Here is a 20,586-nt window from a genome sequence, read left to right on the forward strand (position 1 = left end):
TACTCAATATTTTTCATGGTCAATCACCTAATGAGTGTGAAATGGGGCCGTTTCTAGGAGAATCAATGCAAGGCTGTATTCTCTAAGTTCACTCATGAAAACCAGGAAAGTTCAGGGCCACAATGAACACAATAGAGAACTAAGTTCTACGAGAAAATGAAGCTGCGTTATACCTATTGTCTCGGTCTACATAAAACAGCGGTTGGTTCAAGACATCATGTTCACCTTCTGGTAAAGTAAACCCGACAGATATTAACTATGAGTGGTTCAAGGCTTAAAAATGCCACCAACTCAAACACAGTGAATTTTTCGCAAACACTCTCGATAAGTCTGTTTAGTCTAGTAAGGATTAGAATATGTATAGTTTCTTAGAGTCTATCGAGTCTGCATTTAGTCTGCATATGTTTAGAGGTATTTCTATTCATGTGGGAGATTGTTGGAACTCTGTTTTTAAACAGAATATAAAGGCTGACTTTTTTTTACTTTTCCGGTGGCTTTTCCGGCCAAACCGGTGGTCGTCATGACCGGATTATTAGCTCGTTGGAAAGCTTGCAACGAGCACTAAAATCCAGTATATTCATATGTCAAAAACAAAGCTAAATTGAATGAGAAATAATGTGTTGAAGTGATGAACTCGGAATGTGAAACACTGTCAAAATGGACAACATCAACTTTGTCCCACATCGGGTAAGTTGAATGTTCCAGAGGAGTATAAATAAGTCTTAAGCACATGAGTGTGTAAATGGCTTCAGAAGAGAGGATGGCTCCCCACGCGCGCGCCGCCGCCGCCGTCCGACCGGCTCGGCTCGGTGTGGGTCTTGGGTCTTGGGTCTTGGTGGAGGGCCTCCGGCCTGATAAGAATATTCTTTTTGGACCAAGTTAAGTTCAACATTTTGCCATTTAAAATCTCAAAAACAACATGCATTGTATTTTGAAACGACAAGCAGTTTGTATAGAAAATAAAAACGTCATGATGTTTATCCTCTCGAGATATTTAAACGAGATAAGAAAGAGAGAGATAGCGAGTCTTGGGGAATAAGTTCGTAACTTGAACTTCCCGAGATCTTTGCCAAATCCCCACTAACGAGCGCACGTTATGCAACAATTACGGGAAGTCGCTCCTCGTCCATCTCTTTAAATACAACTCGTCTCTCTTCTCATTTCTCCAACTTTTACACATCAAACCAACAGCGAAAATCCCTTAGCGTAAGTCATAAATACGAGAGTGTTTCGTAGAGTTTATAGTTCGATAGGGCGATCACGAGTGAGGCGTGATTCGTCTGCCATTGTTGTATCCTGGGACTCTATATTCGTACAGTTTCGTCTCACTAACGGAGTGAATATTTTGAGTTAAGGAAAGAGATCATATCTCGACTCCATGTCTCTTTGCGAATATGATTTCTTATCGTTCTTGTATTCGTCTTTTACATTCGTTTATTTCCTTAACATCGCTTTTATTCTATCGTTTATATCAGTCCGGTTTTCCGGCTTTTACAATATCATCATGGAATGCTTCTTGTAGATCCAACGATGGGGTTTGATGCTTTCTGATTGTATTTTTTTTACAATATTGGTTTCGTGTTTTTGCTCTGTGAAAGCAGAATCATGAAAGACGTGATTGAGAGAGAGCAAAGGCTGCAGAAGAACAAGAGCAAGAAGGTTAGAGCGGCTTATATATGCTCCCCACATTGAGCTTTTGCCTGCTGATAAAATGGCGGTTATTGTGATGCATAAGATGATGGGTTTGGTTATGTCCGGACATGGGATGGGTGTATCCAAGTTGTTTAAGCTGCTGTTAGTATCGGCATAGCAATAGAGCATGAGGTATGAGCAGTCTTGGAATTAATATCTTTAAGTGCATCTTGCTGTTTTTTGGATCCATGAATACGCATGATATAGGAAGGCAAAAACAACTAACCACCCTTGTCATATCTGAAGAAAATTTGCGTAAGTAAGAATGAGAACACATGGCTATAAACAACGTGGGAGCATGAGGTATGAATTGATAGAGTATGTGAGGTACCTTGGTGTCTTTGCTCTTATAATTTTCTGTTTTGTTTCTGTCTTGTAATGTTCTACATTAATGTTTCGAAATGTAACTTGATCAGGCGTTGGATACACTTGGGAACACCAACTGGAGGTCAGTAGGAAAATACTTGATGTGGTGGAAAGGCTATGGGCTGATGGAGGCAACATTGCAGGCTTAGTTAATCGAGAAGACGTAAGTAACTAGACATCTTATAGGTTTTAATGCTATGTGTCGATAATGTATGTATTCTCTTTCTTGTTTGTTGCTTAGGTTCCCATACCAGTTTTCTGTGTCTGAGGATCCAGAAGAGATCCAATTATGGAAATGGAGTGTTAGAAAGGCGAAAAAAGATTAACAGAGAGAGACATTCCCTAAGATGTGATGTTGAGCTCAAGCTTTCTGTAAGATAACCCTCTTGCTAGCTATCAACATTTTGTTCCTTCTTGACTTGCTTACTGAAGATAATAAGTTTCAGATGGCTAGAAAAATGAAAGACGAGGAAGGATTCTACTACCCTGACAATCTCGACTTCAAGGACATTCCCTAAGATTCTACTTGTTATTTTACAATCTTTTTTTTTTATTTAAAAATCTATTTTTAAAAAGTTATGTTTAATAATTTTATCAATAAATTTGAAAGTTTAATAAAAAATGTTTAATTTTTTTTTTTTAAGAACTCTTAAATAAGAGACTTGCAATGGACCACACCAATATACCCGTCTCTTAAACTCACTTTTCCAACTAAAAATTATTAAAAAAAGCTTAAGAACCCCTAAATGTCTCTTAGGGATAATGATACTCTAAGTAACATAAGTTACACTACAGATATTCAATTCTCCATTCTTAACAATTGCTTAAGTTTAGCCACTTGAAACGATATACACCCTGTTACTGCAATTCACTTAAAAGATGGAGTTAAGATAGATTTGGAACATGATTCTGTCTAAATCCAACCCTTGTATGAACTTAGCTTCCTATAATTAGTTATTTCCAGAGATTAGAATTTGCGGTCTCCATGTAACGAGGAACAGAATACTCAAAATCAGCAAATTATGTATCTTCCTTTATTATTTTCCCGTTCAGTATCTTCTTCTTGTAGATACAAACGGCCTCTCTTGGACACAACAGCTTCTTCCACTGCGGTTTCCTTGTCTCTACTCGAGATCATTCTCCTGTAATCCCTACAATCTATAATCATTTCATCAGGTGCATATAACAAACTCATCACACATTTCCCTCCCCACCTCACGCAACTTAACTAGCTTACTTTTTGGGTACACCATCGGTAACAAAGAATTTAAACGAGGCGGTGGTGTTGCAACATCGATTGAGATCATGGCTTTTCTTGGCATGGAAACAGTTGTTATAACTGATGAACACATGATCAGAGTTAAGTTTTATAAGTTCCTCTTCGCGGCTAGATGATCCACATTGCTCTTTCCATGCCCCCAAGATTGCAAGAGATCCATTCATAGTATATGACTCTTGAGTTGAGTACGAGCCACAATATTTTGTTGTGCATCTCTGTTTAGCTTGAAACAAACTGTGAATACGAAAGCAGAATGGGTTCTTTCAGCTACCACACAAAGCGTCGTGGGTTTTGCTATTGTCTCGAGTGAGATACAGCCATGAGCATCCAAGTACTGCAGTTTTGATGGAAGGCACTGGAAGAGAAACTAGCTTTTGACAATGCTTCAAGTAAAGATACCTGAGATGATGAAAGTTTCTTGATGCTTCCAGGTAGATTCTTGATATTGTTTCTGCTTAAGCATAAGATTTCAGGAAGGATAAACAGTAAAGTTGTCTGACAACTTGTACAGATTACAATCTGTGAGATACATGCCTGATAACCGAGAGCAGCTAGAGAAAGGCAGCAATTCAAAACTTGTGAGGTCATAGACTTTACATCCACCAAATGAAAACAGCTTGAGATTACTCATACACATTCTTCTGGGAGTTTGTTTGATGGCAGTCTCATCCATGAGCAGAATCTCTAAGCTTTCCATGTCTTCATTGATGTCCGGAAAACTTTGAGCAACTAGAGAGTATCAGTTCTTTCAGACATTTCAGCTAGCAAAATTGTCAAGAAGACACATCAACCTGCAACACTTCTTTTGATTATCGCTATGCTTTCAAAATTGACCACTTAGATTTATCTTGAAAATATCTAAGGGATCATAGTTCAAGTCATGTTGGAAACAATATATTTTCTTGGTAAAGTGAATTTAAAATTGTTTAAATGTTGCTTTGTGGGATATGCGGGTCTACCGTCTACATGCTCATAATCTCTCTCTTTTTTTTTATCAACCAGATGCTCATAAGTCATAACCTCTTTATATTTCCTTTTTTTTTTTTAGAAAAGTTAGAAATTTCTTAGTTTTGAACAGCCACTGAGGATTTGATTAATTCACTAATTCCATAAACAAAAACCATAGGGAAATGGTCTTAAATATACGCAAGTTTATGAGTAATACGAGATCGTAAGACAAGACTCGATTATTAGAAAAGCAGACTAATGATAACAAAACTCTCTTTCTCACGGAGAGTCTCCCATGATCATCCTCTAAAGCCACTTCGCCCATAACAGTGCGCTTGTTCACTCTTCTTGATCGTCCTTTCCTGCTTACCTATCAGACTGGCGCGTGTCTGCCCCTCGGAAACTGATAATCACGTCGTATTTTCCGCCGGGAAGGATCCATGGAGAACATAATGAAATATCTATGGCTTAGAAACTGAGTATCGTACAGAAACGATAAGGTTTTGGAATCGGTGGGTGAAAGTTAATTGCGGAGACTATGAACAGTGAGTCTTCCAAGTTATGACTGATTATATTGACAGTTAGATTGAACCGGTGGTTTACTTGTATAAACCGGATAGTATAATAGTATAAATAAATGTATAATACACTGTAAAGAGTAAGAAGTTAATACACATTTTTCTACTTTCTAATCGTAACAAACTCATCTTCTTCCTCTTGAGCTCAAGCTCTAATATGGTATCAGAGCGATGAAATTCACGTTTCTCGCTTCGTTTTCTTCGATCTGAGCTTTGTGATCCTTCGTTTCTTCGCTCAGATTCGATTCCGCTTCGATTCTATCTTCACGATTGATGTCATGAGTCTCTTGCTTTCCGTTATCATCTTCATTGATTCGTTGTTCTTGGAATTCTTTGCGATCTATCACTTCTTCTCGGTGGTTCTTGCGATTCTGCTTTCACTTTCTCTGTGATTCTCGTTCGTTGATCGTTGCTTGGTGATTCTCGGAATCTTGATCTTCCGAATCATCTCTTGTTCACTATGCCGATCTCTTATGCGAATGCTGTTAACAATACTCCGACTTCAGCGTCGAATCCTCAAACGGCGGTGCCTTGTTCGGAGCCTATGGCGTCTATTCAAGATCTGAACTCCAATCCTCTCTACGTTCATCATGCCGATCATGCTGGTATTGCTCTTGTCTCTGAGAAGCTAGCTGGTTTAGGCAATTTCAACACTTGGCGTCGATCTATGCTTATGGCATTGGGAACTCAAAACAAGCTGTCTTTGTTGATGGAACCTTTCCGGAATTGCCTGATGATCATCCGGACTTTGCATCTTGGTCAAGATGCAACAACATTGTGTATACATGGATTGTCAATGCAGTGGAGAAGTCTATAGCGAAGAGTATTATGTACTTGGATACAGCTCGACAAAGGTGGCTTGACATCCATGATCAATTCAAGCAAAGTGATGGACCAAGGAATGCTGAATTTAAACAACAGATCTTCGCTGAAGTTCAAGGCTCACAGAGTGTGAGTGACTACTACACAAAACTGATGCAGTTGTGGGAAGAATTGAAGAATCATGACAGTCCATACACATGTTGCTGCAATCGTCCAGACTGTTCTAGTCTCAAACGAATCCTACAACGTGATGAGCAAGATAAGATTCTGAAGTTTCTCACCGGCTTGAATGATACTTTTACATCGACAAAAGCGCAGATTCTTATGATGGAGCCTCGTCCAAACATTGCTAAAGTATTCAACTTGGTGTCACAGGAAGAGATGCAACGTTCCATGAAGAGTACTAGTAATGTTGCTTTCAGTGTTTCTCAGAACACAACTCCTGCTGACAATGTTGTTGCTGCGTATAACGCTGGTTATCCAAAGAACAAGAGTCGTCCTATATGCTCTCACTGTGGAATTGCTGGTCACACTATTCAGCGTTGCTACAAACTTCATGGCTATCCTCAAGGCTATAAGCAGTCGCAGAACTACAATGCCAGGGCTCAGGGTCAGACTTCTAAACCGTCGAACAACCCTCCCCGCCGGGAGAATGTAGCTAACATGGTAGTTCAAGATACGGGTGATATCTCCTTACACAATCAACAGGGTGTTTGCTTGGGGACAGTCGCATCTGAACAATTTCATCAGCTTCTAAGTGTCTTGAGCAACCCTATCACTGATAAGCTCTCTCAGATTTCTGGCAGTACGATTTGTCTCGCAGACGGAACAACTTCTTCACCTAAACCGCAACCTCACCTCTTACCCCACACATCCTCTTCCCCACCATCAGGTACACCTATTCCTTCTCATTTAATTTCTGCGGGAATGAAGAATGACCTTACTTATACGCATGCTGCTTGGATTATTTATACGGGTGCTAGTTGTCATGTTTGTGCTGATTTGACCTTGTTTCATAGTACACAAACCATTAGTGATACTGTTGTGACTCTTCCTGATGGTAGTAGGATCCCTGTCACGGTTTCTGGCACGATCATTCTTTCTCCAAAACTAATTCTAACTAACGTTTTGTATATTTCAGAATTTAAGTTCAACCTTCTTAGCATTAGTGCACTAACTTGGAATAGCACTATCTCTGTTCTGTTTTCTTCGAACTCCTGCTACATTTTTTCTGAAAATCCTTTTATTGGTCAGGAGCATATTCAGGACTTCATGATTGGGAGGGGTAACCTCCAAAGCAATCTGTATGTCCTGGACACTCATTGTTCTTCTTCTCAGTTTGAAGCACTTTCAGTTTTACAAAACAATCCTCACATTTGGCATCAAAGACTCGGACATCCTTCTTTCAGCAAACTTCAAATTCTTTCAAAACTTCTTCGTTTACCGCATTGTAAAGATAATCATGATAGTCTTTGTCAATTTTGTCCATTAGCTAAACAAAAATGTATGTCTTTTCCTTCAAATCCTCATCTTTCGAATTCACCATTTGATTTGATCCATCTTGATGTTTGGGGTCCTTTTCAGGTTCCAACTCATGAAGGATACAAATATTTCTTTACAATTGTTGATGATTGTACTAGAGTGACTTGGGTTTACTTGCTTAAGAATAAAAGTTCTGTTTCAACAGTTTTTCCTGAGTTTTTACGTCTTATTCATACTCAATATAACTCTAACATCAAAGCCATTAGATCAGATAATGCACCCGAATTAGCTTTCACAGATCTTCTACAAGAAAAAGGGATTGAACACTACTTCTCTTGTCCTTACACTCCTCAACAAAACTCAGTTGTAGAAAGGAAACATCAACATATCTTAAATGTTGCTAGAGCTTTACTTTTTCAATCTAAAGTTCCTTTGATCTATTGGGGAGAATGCATTCAAACAGCTATTTACTTAATAAATCGAACTCCTTCTCCTTTGTTACAGAATAAATCTCCTTTTGAGCTTTTAACGAGTAAAATTCCTTCCTATGATCATCTACGCGTGTTTGGTTGCTTGTGCTACACATCTACTCTACAGAAAGATCGTAATAAGTTTACTCCTCGCGCTAATCCAGGTGTTTTTCTTGGTTATCCACATGGGTACAAAGGTTATAGAGTTCTTGATACAACGACTAACAAAATCATCATTTCTAGAAATGTAGTATTTCATGAATCATATTTTCCATTCGCAAAAGACTCTAATAATCTAGATGCTGAGAACTATTTCTTTGATCAAGATGTGTTACCTATGCATGTTCCAGATTCATCTTTTCCTGCCTTCTTTGATTTAGGATCTGAGGTTCCCTCTTCAATTTTTGTTGATCAAAATACAATGTTTCCTTCTCCAACTACGCCTCCTTTGAACAATGATCCGTTATCTTCGGTTCCTCTTCCTGATCATGTTCCTAATTCATCTCCTCTACAACCTTCTGTCTCTCATGAATCTCCTAACTCTTGATCACCTTCTGTCTCTCGTCCTAACTCTACTGCTTGCAATTCTTCTATTCCTAGTTCTTCATCTGTTCCTTTAGTACCATCGGGAGTTTCTAGGACTGAGACAAGGTCAAAAAGGCAGACTAAAGCAACTGCATATCTTGACAAGTATCATTGTTATTTGTTAGATCATTCTTCTGAGATTCCTGTACATCCTACCCATACTACCTCATACCTTATTTCATCATTCCTTTGTTATGATAAGTTTGATCCAGAACACAAAAATATTATCCTTTCTATCACTACCCACAAATTACCCAAAACCTATGCTGAAGCTGTTCTGTCTGATGAGTTTAAACGAGCTATGAAGTCTGAAATGGATTCTCTAGAAGATACTGGTACTTGGACAGTTTGTGAACTGCCTCCCGGGAAGCATCCAGTTGGTTGTAAGTGGGTTCACACTATCAAATACAACCTTGATGGCACAATTGAGAGACACAAGTCCAGACTTGTTGCGAAAGGATATACGCAGTTAGAGGGTCTTGATTACTTGGACACCTTCTCACCTGTTGCCAAGATTGGCACTCTGCGTTTACTTCTGAGTCTCGCTGCTGCAAAAGATTGGTCGATCACACAGCTTGATATCAGTAACGCGTTTCTCAATGGAGATCTAGATGAAGAGATATATATGAGATTACCTGAAGGTTATGAAGACTTAACGGGAAAGAAGTGTCCTCCAAATTCTGTTTGCAAGCTCCATAAGTCTCTCTATGGACTCAAACAGGCGTCTCGACAATGGAACCAGAAGTTATCAAGTGTAATTCTTGGAGATGGGTTTACACGAACACACTCGGATCATTCCTTGTTCATCAAGTATGTTAACAAGGTGTTCTTGGCAGTACTTGTGTATGTCGATGACATTCTCATTGTGGGGAATGATGATTTGGCTATTACTCAGTTCAAGGAGGTTCTGCAGTCTGCTTTCAAGTTGAGAGATCTTGGTCCAGCGAAATATTTTTGGGCTTTGAGATTTCTAGAAACAAGACTGGGATTTCTTTGAATCAACGAAAATATACTCTGGAGTTGCTTGAGGAGGCTGGATTATTGGGTTGCAAGCCTCTTTTGGTTCCCATGGAAGCTAACCTCAAGCTATCGACAAAAACTGGTACTCGTCTTCCTGATGCTTCTATCTATCGAAGACTTGTGGGCAGGTTGTTGTATTTGACACATACAAGACCTGATATCACATATGCACTTCATAAGCTGAGCCAATACATGTCTGCTCCTACTGATGCTCATCTCCAAACTGCATTCTGTGTTCTTCGTTATTTGAAAAATGATCCAGGTCAAGGACTCTTTTACCCAACAACATCTACTCTGAAGCTTACTGCTTACTCGGATGCAGACTGGGCGGCTTGTCCTGATTCGCGACAATCAATCACTGGTTACTGTGTCTTCCTTGGTGATTCTTTGATTTCATGGCGGTCCAAGAAACAACAAACCGTGTTGAGAAGCAGCTCTGAGGCAGAGTACAGAGCCATGGCCGATGCTACTTGTGAACTCATCTCGTTAACTGTGATATTGACTGAGATGCATTGCTCTCCCTCTGTTCCCGCGACTCTCTTTTGTGACAATCAGTCTGCACTTTACATTGCGTCGAACCCAGTCTATCATGAGCGGACGAAACACGTTGAGATCGATTGCCATGTGGTTCGCGAGAAGCTACATAGTGGATTTTTGAAGACTCTTCATGTTCATTCTGCACTTCAGCTAGCTGACATTTTAACCAAAACCTGCTCTGTTCAAGTCATTAATCAGCAAGATTGGTATCCACAGCTTGTGTCTTTCATCTTGAGGAGGGTATTAGAGTATAGGACTGGTTATATTGACAGTTAGATTGAACCGGTGGTTTACTTGTATAAAACGGATAGTATGATAGTATAAATAAATGTACAATACACTGTAAAGAGTAAGAAGTTAATAGACATTTTTCTACTTTCTAATGGTAACAAACTCATCTTCTTCCTCTTGAGCTCAAGCTCTAATACAAGTGGGTCATATACACTATGATTCGCACTCAACTTGTTCCCACTTGAAATTTGAAAACGCAGAAACGATTCTCCGTCACAGAAATGGACAGACTCCGCGCTCTCCGCCGTCAGGGATTGCGCGATTTTGAGCCGTCACTCCCGCCGCGATTTATGGATAGAATCCTCGACCGTATGAAGAAATCTTTGAATCGGAGTGGGATAAGCCGCCGCCGGCTAGAACGGTGTTCTAGTTCCTTCGCTGAAGATCTCTCAGTCTCGACTTCTTCTTTCGCGACGCGCTCTCTTGAGTTACCTGATAGGACTAGTTTCCGTCTCCTCGCAGCAGGAGGCGATGGCGAATTGGATCGGATTTACAAGTCCCTTGGGGTTTCTGGTCCCGACGATTTGGCGATTTCTTTTGACGCGTGGGAGGCTAGCAAGATGCGTTCCTCCTCTGGTATTGTTAATAGGTTTCAGCCTCAGGCCGATGTTTTGAGTAGTGGTGTTGATTCACTGGATCGGGACAATACTGGTGGTGTGGGCAGGTTCTTCAAGGAGCATGCGAGTGAAAAAGCTAGTGAGAAGGAACGTGGCGAGATGAATCTCAATCCCAATTACCACGATGACGTAAGGGAGGATCTCTTTGAGATTTGTTTGACAACGATTGATGTGAGTAACGTAGACCGTCTAGCCGTTAAGGCCAACAAGGACGCTGGTAAATACTTTCTCTTAGCCACCGTCGTTGCAGGCACCGACAGCCGCCTTCGATTTGAGGACGAGGAAGGCAAGACATGGTTGTTTGGGTTCTCATATCTTAACGTCAGTCAATGCTACGAATTTACTCAAGGCTGGAGCAGCTACGTTGAGGAGAAGCAGCTTAAAGCTGGAGACTTTGTTTCCTTTCAAAGAGATCGTAAGGACAGCAGCAAGCTCTTCATTGGCTGCAGAAAGAGTGACGAGTCTTTTCCAAATCCAACATCACCGGGTGCATCCATCAAGACGGTAGAAATGAGAGAGAAACTCAAGGGAGTTGAAACTCCTTTCCAGCCAAAATTGTCTGAGCATAGCGTTACGGGGTCTGACCCTGTATTAGTCATTTATTGTGGTGACAAGCAGGTCTCCGAGGAGATATACCTCATCAGCTACATCTTCAACGAGTTGTGTCGCTGTGGCTTTTCCCCATTGAGATATGATATGAAAAAGGGCACTGTGACTGAAAATCAGAAACTGCTACACATATCCCGGGTTGGTATTATCATTTTCTCGATGAACTTTGCTCATTCCAGGGAGTGCCTGGATGGATTCGTGGCAGTCATGGATCATTTGAAAGCAAATGACCTTGTCCTTATTCCTGTGTTTTTTAAAGTAAGTGTTTCAGCCGTCAGGGGCCAACTTGGCTCTTTTGGAAGAGCATTCATACGACTTAGGAATTCAGTCAAGGCTTCCGAAGTTCTGAAATGGAGGGCGGCTATGATCGAATTAACTTCCATCAGTGGATATGCGTATAAGAAGGGGTAAATTGATTTCTCTCTTTTTTGCAGGATTTTTATATTTGTATGGTGAGGTATATGTCTCTGATTCTGATGTTTTCTTTGTGCAGGGATGAGGTTATTCTGGCCAAGAATATTGTCAGAGCTGTCTGTTTGCCACTCAGTTCCGAAACCAACATGAAGCTAAGAGGAACGAGGCTTTCATTAGAAAGTATATTGTCTCTGCTGAATCGTTCTCAACCCTCATCCCCACAGATTGTTGGACTTTGGGGTATGGCTGGCATAGGGAAGACTACCATCACGAGAGAATTTTTCAGAACACAAGCTGAGCGATATGACGTGTGCTACTTTCTGCCTGACTTTCATCTAATGTGTCAAACAAAAGGGTTGAGTTATTTGCGTGATGATTTCTTCTCGAAAATATTTGGGGCAGAAAAAGTTTTCGTAGACGCATGTGATACAAAACTAAGATTCACAAGGGATAGGTTCTTGGGTAAAAAGGTTCTGATTGTTCTTGATGGTGTGAGTAGTGCCAAAGATGCAGAAGTTTTGGTTGGAGGGTTTGGCTGGTTTTCTGGTGGACATACAATCATCTTAACATCTAGGAATAGGCAAGTTCTTGTACAGTGTAACGCCAAAGTGATTTACGAGATCGAGAAGCTATCCAAGCTCGAGTCTCTTCACCTTTGTTGCAAGTTTGCCAGTAAAGAAAATTGTAAAGGAAGAATGTCGTTGACATCGGAGCTTGTGGACTACGCTAGTGGCAATCCTTTGGCTCTGCGAGTCTTAGGTTTGTCTATTCAAAATCAATCTATGAAAGATCAGAAACAACATCTGAGAAGACTGCGTCAACATCCTCCAGTCAAAATTCTGGATGCATTTAAAATAAGTTTTAATGGACGAGATGGTGACGAGAAGAGCATATTTTTGGACCTGGCTTGTTTTTTCAGAGGGGAGGATAGAGATCGTGTGGTGAAAATCCTTGATGGTTGCGGTTTTTCTACAGATTTAGGAATCTATGGTCTCATTGATGAGTCTCTCATCAGCCTTTTAGATAACAAGATAGAAATGCCCAACATTTTCCAAGACGCGGGTCGATTTGTTGTTTGTCAAGAACACGAAGAGCCAGGCAACCGTAGCAGATTGTGGGATTCTAGTGATATTGCTGGTGTCCTGAAAAATAATACAGTAAGTCTTTGAAAATGTGTAATGATATGTTCTATTTAAACTTAAGATTGAGGTTCCTTTCTTCTCTTAGAAAAAAACTGTTTGCCATTTTTTTCAGGGAACAGAAGCAGTTGAGGGAATATTTCTGGATGCATCTGGCTTGACATTTGATTTGATTTCTACTGCATTTGAGAGGATGTATAGACTTAGATTGCTCAAGATCCACTGTCCAACTTCTGTAAATCATTGCAAGGTTTGTCTACCTGAAGGCCTCCATTCTTTGCCTGATGAGCTACGCCTACTCCACTGGGAAAAATATCCTCTTGGATCGTTACCTCGGAACTTCAACCCTAAAAATCTTGTAGAACTGAACATGCCATATAGCAACTTGACAAAAGTATGGAAAGGAACAAAGGTATGTCTTGACATTATGGTACAATCTGCTGCATACATGAAGTAGTTAGCATTTACTTGATGACTCATCTTGTTTTTTTGTGCTGTAATCAGAATCTTGAGAAGCTAAAGAGGATCATTCTGAGTCACTCTCAACAGTTGACTAAATTCCCAAGGCTTTCAAAGGCCAGGAACCTTGAGCATATTGATCTCGAAGGATGTACGAGTCTGGTTAAGGTTAACTCATCTATTCTTCATCATCACAAGCTTACTTTCTTGAGTCTGAGAAACTGTTCTCGTTTGCGAGTTATGCCTACCACTGTTCATCTAAAATCTCTTGAGGTTCTTAATCTATCTGGCTGCTCAGAGCTCGAGAACCTTCAGGATTTCTCATTAAACCTGAAAGAATTATATCTAGCTGGGGCTGCTATTAGAGAACTGCCGTCGTCGATTGGGGATCTCACTAGACTTGTTACATTAGATCTGGAGAATTGTGAAAGTCTTCAGCACCTGCCACCGGGGATAAGTAACTTGAAAGCCATGATGACACTTAAGCTGTCTGGCTGTTCAAATCTGAAGAGCCTTCCAGTTCTTGATGCATTATTTCTCCAAGATTCACAACGTTCTAACACAAGGATAACCATGGAAGAATCTGTGTCCATAAACCTTCACTCTGCTATTCAAGAATCAAGGTTAGATAGCTCTGAAACCCTTCTGAATTTGGATAATTTGCAACTAAGATCAGATATTCATGGTTCTTGATTCAGCAGAGAAGCTTTAGAAGAATTCTTACCGGCATTTGAATGTCTGTCGAACAACGGAATACCACAAGAAAGCTGGACATGGGTCACTGTTATTCCGTTCCCCTCACCCATTTTACACTCATTGGCGTCTAGGCTATATGCGCTAGTATCGTTGTTCCTTTGTAATGCTTACCTGGTGGATATACCTGAAGATATATGTTGGCTTGCTTCGGTGATGAGACTAGATCTTGGTGGAAACTCTTTCAGCCAGATTCCTAAAAGCATCAAGGAGTTTCGTAAACTACTTAGCCTTAATTTGCGCCATTGCAAAAACCTCAAATCGCTACCTGAGCTTCCTAGAAGTCTAGTAACCTTGAACGCCCATGGCTGCGTGTCTCTCAAATCATTTCCAACGAGTTTCGAGCAGTTCCCAAGGCACTTCACATTCAGTAATTGCTTTAATCTGTCCCCAAAAGTGGTCAGAAAATATATAGGAAAAGCTCTTGATAGCGTTAAAGGCATGGCCAAGAGGATTCTGCAGGTATCCTCTCTATTTCTGTTTTTATCTCTCTCTGCCTCTTTCTCTCACATGCATTTTTAGACTCACTTTTCGCATATATGATATTTTCAGGCTTCACTAGAACAGGAACACATCAACGCTCCTGCATTCAGCATCTGTATACCTGCCTCTGCAGGCCACCAATCCTCATTTAATTTTCAAGCTGGTTCTGTTGTAAGGAGACAGCTTACTCCCGGCATGTTAAAGACTCTTTCAGGCTTTGCTTTATCAGTAGTGGTTGAATTTTGGGATAATTATAGCAACAATGCTGGTTTTGGCATCAAGTGTATATGCAGGAAGACCAGAACAGACCTCTCACCTAGATTAGAGAGAATTTTCCATTGTTGGGCTCCAAAGGAACCTATCACCGTTCAAAGGGATCATATGTTTGTTTTTGGGAGTGTGAAAATGCATCATGCAGAAGCTGTTAACCATGATTTCCTGTCTGATTCAGTGACCTTTGAATTCCATCCTGTCAATTCGGAGAACCAGCTTCTAGGTGATAGCTGCACAGTGAAGAGATGTGGAGTCTACTTAATCACCGATGCGACAGGTAATACAACTCTTAGCGCAAAACGTCCTTCTTCTTCCATGGATTCAGGGGGGCTTTCTAGCATGGAGCATGTGGCACCACCATATAAGAGATGTCGATTGAAGGGAGTTATTGAAATTGTTATTTTAAGCTTAAGAAAAAGGAAGCGAGAAATGAGCGTCCCTACAGTCAAAAGCTTTTCTAAGGTAAAACCCCTGTCCCTGAGAGTTCATTGAGCCCCATGGCCTCATATTCTGTCCAGTAAAAGCTAGTAGTTGTAGACTTTATTTTCCTTCAACTCTACCATACTTTGAAACTGGTCCAAGGAACTTTAACCTGAAGTCTGCAGGATACTCATGTGAGTGATTTCTTTCCTTAATTCTTTTCCAACTATTTTCACAGGTAAAAAGTCTGTGCAGATCGTATGTTCGCACTGGAAACTGTGCAGTGGGTCCTAGTTGTTCTTTTGATCATCCTACATGGGTGTTTACTGAGAAACCCAAAAGACTCTCTGCGTCTAAGTCAAACCAAGCAACCTCTGGTAAAGACGCCATTGATACAGAGCAGGAAGAGGAGTAAGCTTTGTCTCGGAAAGAGCTGTGAAGTTTTGATGTTTGGTAATGGAGAATCAGTGCAAGTCATTTTCGCTTATCTGAACTCTCGAGCATTATTTGCATAGCAGAGGTAAATTTATCTTACTCGAGTTGGTTTGTACTTATACTATAAATAAACTCTAGTTGCAGGTGAAAAGTTGTATATATATAAATGTATAAACTAGGTACATGCCAAATGTGATACCGCACTTAGTGCAAAACGTCCAGCTTCTTGCATGGATCCAGTGGAGCATGTGGAATGACCATATAAGAGATGCCGATTAATGAGTGTGTCTGGAGACAAACCGTTATAAGGTAAAACATCCGACACTTTCAGTGACATACATATAAGTAGGTATTTGTATCACGTATAGCTTCTGACCCTTCAATAACTGTTTTCACCATTTGCTTCTTCTTTCTCAAATAACTGATGATTTTACCGGTATGAATGATGATTTCAAGCTAGCTTCGTTTTGCAGGTCCATCTTGGTCCAGTTTCTGCTGCGCGATGGATCTAAGCACCAAGACGCGCGGTCTTATAATCCGGATTCACACCGATTACAACTTAAAAAGTGTAGGGAACAACATTTGATCACTAGACAGGGAATCGTTTTAATACAGGTAAATGCATGAGAGCTATTGAGATGTTCTTGATTCCTGGTCTTAATTCTAACGTTATAACTGTTGACAGGCAGGCTCGTTGGACAAAAGCTACCGAAGTTTTAGTTTTGTCAATGGGGATTATATTAGAGTACCGTGGAAGCACCACAATGATATAGTGCATCTGCTAGAGAGACGAGACCATTGATACAGAACAAGGAAAAATAGCAAAGCTTTTGTCATAGACTCATTAGTCATAGCAAGATTTGTAAGGATTTGATGATTGGTAATGGAGAACCAAGTATTCATGTATCTATCTTATTAAAACAGGAGTACACTTTAAAATTAACCATTAAACTTGCAAAATATCTACAATCCAATACCACTTAATAATTAAATGATCTTATTTTTAAGGAATGCATGTTTTTTCTAAGTATTTAATAATTTCCTAAAATAATTTAAGCATTAATATAACGAAATAACTCTTGCGATGCTTTGCATATAATATAAAACTAGAGATTGACCCGCACGCCTGTGCGGAGGTTAATTTTCACGATTTTATAAATTTTTATTCGTTATTTTATATTTAGTGTTATATATTTAAGATGTGTCGTTGTATAACTAATTGTATTGAAAAGATTCGGACTGAATCGGGTAATAAGATTATTGTTGGTACAAATATCTGAACCCGTTTCAGATACATTGGTTATTTAGATATTTTTATGTTTCTGCACATCAGAATCAAAATCATTCAGACCTGGGAGGACCCAAATCAAACCTCATACATAAATTTATAATATCTAAGTGGCGCCTAATTTCAAAATCCAAAAAAAAATAATCCCGAAAGAAACAACTTGTCCCTGAATGAGTATCTGAATGTCCATATCTGACTGATTCTGTAAATAAATTAAAAAGAAAACTCTTTCTATATATTTGGAAAAATAAGAAAAATAGAAAGAATTTTTTATTTAGTAAAATATTTATATGAAGTGAAACATTATGTGACAATAAATATAATATGTTTTAATTATTTTGATTTAAATTATTATTTTGTTCACATAAACTATGCCTTTGAATTATGTGTTTGGCTATGTAATTTTTCACCAATTGGAACTAAGACAAAAGAAAGTTTTAGTAGATTAAACTAAACTATTAACCATATGCAAAACTCGGTTATCTTACATTTTTGTTTTTTATAATTGCACAAAGTTAATACTGATTAACTAATAAATTAAAAAATTGCACTATTACTTTTGTGGTATATTATAATTAATGATTTGATGTATTGTTACGGTAAATATAATTAATGATGTGATGTATTGTTAAAGTAATATAATTAATGAAATTACTAAAATAACACTATACTTATATTTTTATACATTAATATTTGTTTTCATAATTAGTGTTTTATATTTTAGATATGTCGTAATATAACTAATTGTATTCAAAAGACCTGGATCGAATCAAATAATATGGTTATTTTTGGTACAAATATCCAAAACGTTTCAAATACGTTGGTTATTTAGATATTTTTAGGGTTATATATCAGAACCGAACTCATCTAGACTCAAAATGACTCAACTCAAAACCCACACATAAATTTATAATATTCAAGGAGGGAGTAATTTTAAAACAAAAAAAACGATACCCGAAAGGAACAACTCGTACCTAAGTGGATATCTAGTGTTCATGTCTAACTGATTTTATAAACTAATAAAAAAGACCCCTTCTATGTGTTTGGCTAAATTAAGTGAAATAGAAAAAGTTTTTTATTTAGTAAGACAATTATATTGAGTGAAAAATTAAGTGACAATAAATGTAATTCGGTTTTATTATTTTGATTTAAGTTATGATTTTATTCACAAAACATGTTTTTGAAACATGTTTTTGTCTACGTAATTTTCCACCGATTGAAATTAGAAAAAATGTTTTAGTAAAACAAACTTAACCAAACGTTTAACCTAATGCAAAACTCAGTTATTTTACTTTTTTGATTTTATAATTGACACAAAATTAATATTGATTAACTAATAAATAAAAATCTACACTATTATTATTATGTTAATATAATTAACGATGTAAAATATTGTTAAGGTAATATAATTAATAAATTTGTTAATACGAGTAAAATATGGAAATACAATTAATGTAATACTGCTATCCACGTTCTTAAACAATTCTCAGTTATACTACTATTGATGTTTCCAAACAGTACTAAAGTGTACTTCAGTTTTAATAATATAGATACAAAACATATCTTTAAATGATTATTATTTGTTACTCTTTAAGAACTTTCTTTATAAGTTAAAAAAAAAAGAACTTATATAAGAAATAGTTCAGAGATCAATTAATATGAGTTTATCCTCCTATATAAGCGGCCAATATAATATCCTCCCTATTTCAAAAAAATCACCACAAATATATATCATTAAATATTTGAATTAATTATGTCCACAAATAACTATAAACTGAAAATTCCTTTGAATGAAATACAGAATATTCTTCGTAAGAGATGAGAATCCGAGACCGCAGATAGAGAGTTTCTTTCGATCTATGTAGCGCGTTGTAGCAACTGAGAGAGTTCGAATGTTCCTCTGGCTAGTGGCAAACCAAGCAATCATGACGAATGCAGAGAGACATAGAAAACACCGGAGTGGGACTGACTTATGCCATGTCTGCAGAGGAGGAATTGAGACTACAATACATGTGTTACGTGATTGTCCTGCGATAAAAGGTATATGGGAGAGATTTGTTCCGAGAACGAGAAGGGATGCTTTCTTCAGAATGCAGTTACTGGAATGGTTATATAAGAACCTATGTGACAACAATGCAGGTGGTGGTATTCCGTGGGCTACTATATTCTCTTTGACTCTGTGGTGGGGATGGAAGTGGAGATGTGGAAATGTCTTTGGTGATACCCGACTGTGGAGAGATAGAGTCAAGTTCTTACGTGACTTGGATAAGGGAGTTATAGCAGCGAATAGAGCAGAGAATGCTCACATAAGGGAGAGACATATAGTTGAGATAATGGTGGGATGGAAGCCACCTTGTGTGGGGTGGATGAAACTGAACACGGACGGGGCATCATATGGGAACCCGGGGCCGGCGGCTGCAGGGGGAGCACTGCGAAACGGAGAAGGCGAGTGGTGTTGTGGTTTTGCGATTAATATAGGTAGTTGTACGACATCATTAGCGGAGTTATGGGGGTGTGTACTATGGTTTCGTGGTTGCTTGGGAGAAAGGGGTGAGAAGGCTGGAGGTAAAGGTTGATTCTATGATGGTGATGGAGTTTCTTACGATAAGGATTGTGGATACTCATCCGCTGTCTTTCCTGGGTACGCTTGTGCCATGGCTTCTTGACAAGGGACTGGCTGGTCCGATTCGTTCATGTGTATAGGGAAGCAAACCGCTTAGCTGATGGTTTGGTTAACCTTGCATTTTCTCTTCCGTTTGGTTTTCATAGTTTTGTTGTGGCACCAATTGAGGTCGCTGTTTTAGTTCATGAGGATGTTGCTGAACCGTTGCGGCCACGACAAACTCGTCTTGTAAGCTGAAATTTGGTTTTCTTTTTTAAATAAATTGGGAGTCATTCTCCCATATTCCTACAAAAAAAAGAATATTCTTCGTAAATGCAAAGTGATTTAGGCAATACTTTCTATTAGTGGTAGGCGTTGGTAGGCGTTCGAGTATCCAATCGGGTTTAGTTCGTGTATATTTGAATTTTACAATTAAAATTTTCAGTACCATTCAGATATTTATAAATTTTTGTTAAGGTTCAGTCTGGATTCGGTTCGGAATCAGATAGCATACTTAAACTATTTTCTAAAAAAATCATCATATACTTTAAATTCCACAAAATATAAAAATAAAATAAGATATTACATACATATTTGAATAGTATAGCCAAAATATCTAAACTTAGCATATAAATTGGTTTAACTTGAATATTAAAATATTTTAAGTATTTTTGGTGTTTTGAGTATTGTTTAGGTATTTTAGACATTTATTTTCGACTGTTTTATATATATTCAAATATTTTTGAAAAATTTAAATATCTTATAAAAATTGGATATTTTTATATATTAACTCTAAAAATAATTAATATACTAGATCTCGATACGCGCAACCGCGCAGATTTTTGTTTTCATTTATTTTTATATAAACATTTTGTTTTCAATTCTAAATTGGTATATATTATAATATATATGTGTTTATAAAATTTTAGAACATAATAAGTTTACGGTATATTTTTTTCGTTGAATAGATTATTTTAAACATTCACATGTATTTGTATCTTCTTCTATATATATATATATATAT

At 38.3% G+C, this 20,586-nt stretch overlaps 3 protein-coding genes and 1 pseudogene across 6 annotated transcripts; 3 read left to right on the plus strand and 1 right to left on the minus strand.

Annotated features, from left to right (window-relative positions):
- Positions 1-3,497: 3,497 nt before the first annotated feature.
- On the minus strand, positions 3,498-4,010 carry LOC106330458 (annotated as a pseudogene).
- Positions 4,011-5,323: 1,313 nt separating this feature from the next.
- On the plus strand, positions 5,324-8,184 carry LOC106330465. The gene is made up of 4 exons (XM_013768926.1): positions 5,324-5,621; positions 5,666-6,765; positions 6,940-7,038; positions 7,270-8,184. The coding sequence occupies exons 1-4, from the start codon at positions 5,324-5,326 to the stop codon at positions 8,182-8,184; spliced, it is 2,412 nt and encodes an 803-aa protein (XP_013624380.1).
- A 1,106-nt stretch (positions 8,185-9,290) lies between these two features.
- Positions 9,291-10,055, plus strand: LOC106330476 (uncharacterized mitochondrial protein AtMg00810-like). Its single transcript, XM_013768934.1, has one exon. It carries the CDS (start codon positions 9,291-9,293, stop codon positions 10,053-10,055), a length of 765 nt encoding a protein of 254 aa, XP_013624388.1.
- Positions 10,056-10,214: 159 nt separating this feature from the next.
- LOC106305560 (disease resistance protein RRS1-like) lies at positions 10,215-16,610 on the plus strand. Of its 4 annotated transcripts, XM_013741943.1 has the most exons (11): positions 10,215-10,646; positions 10,722-11,703; positions 11,790-12,867; positions 12,965-13,261; positions 13,354-13,931; positions 14,007-14,523; positions 14,614-15,279; positions 15,476-15,757; positions 15,852-15,981; positions 16,146-16,287; positions 16,358-16,371. In XM_013741943.1, the coding sequence occupies exons 1-8, from the start codon at positions 10,292-10,294 to the stop codon at positions 15,650-15,652; spliced, it is 4,650 nt and encodes a 1,549-aa protein (XP_013597397.1). In that variant the 5' UTR covers positions 10,215-10,291; the 3' UTR covers positions 15,653-15,757; positions 15,852-15,981; positions 16,146-16,287; positions 16,358-16,371. The 4 variants fall into 4 exon arrangements, with proteins under 4 accessions (XP_013597397.1, XP_013597387.1, XP_013597384.1 ...); XM_013741933.1 differs by having other exon boundaries at positions 10,215-11,703; positions 16,362-16,610; XM_013741930.1 differs by having other exon boundaries at positions 10,215-11,703.
- Positions 16,611-20,586: the final 3,976 nt, after the last annotated feature.

This window comes from Brassica oleracea, chromosome C1 (assembly GCF_000695525.1).
Source record: "Brassica oleracea var. oleracea cultivar TO1000 chromosome C1, BOL, whole genome shotgun sequence".
NCBI lineage: Eukaryota > Viridiplantae > Streptophyta > Magnoliopsida > Brassicales > Brassicaceae > Brassica > Brassica oleracea.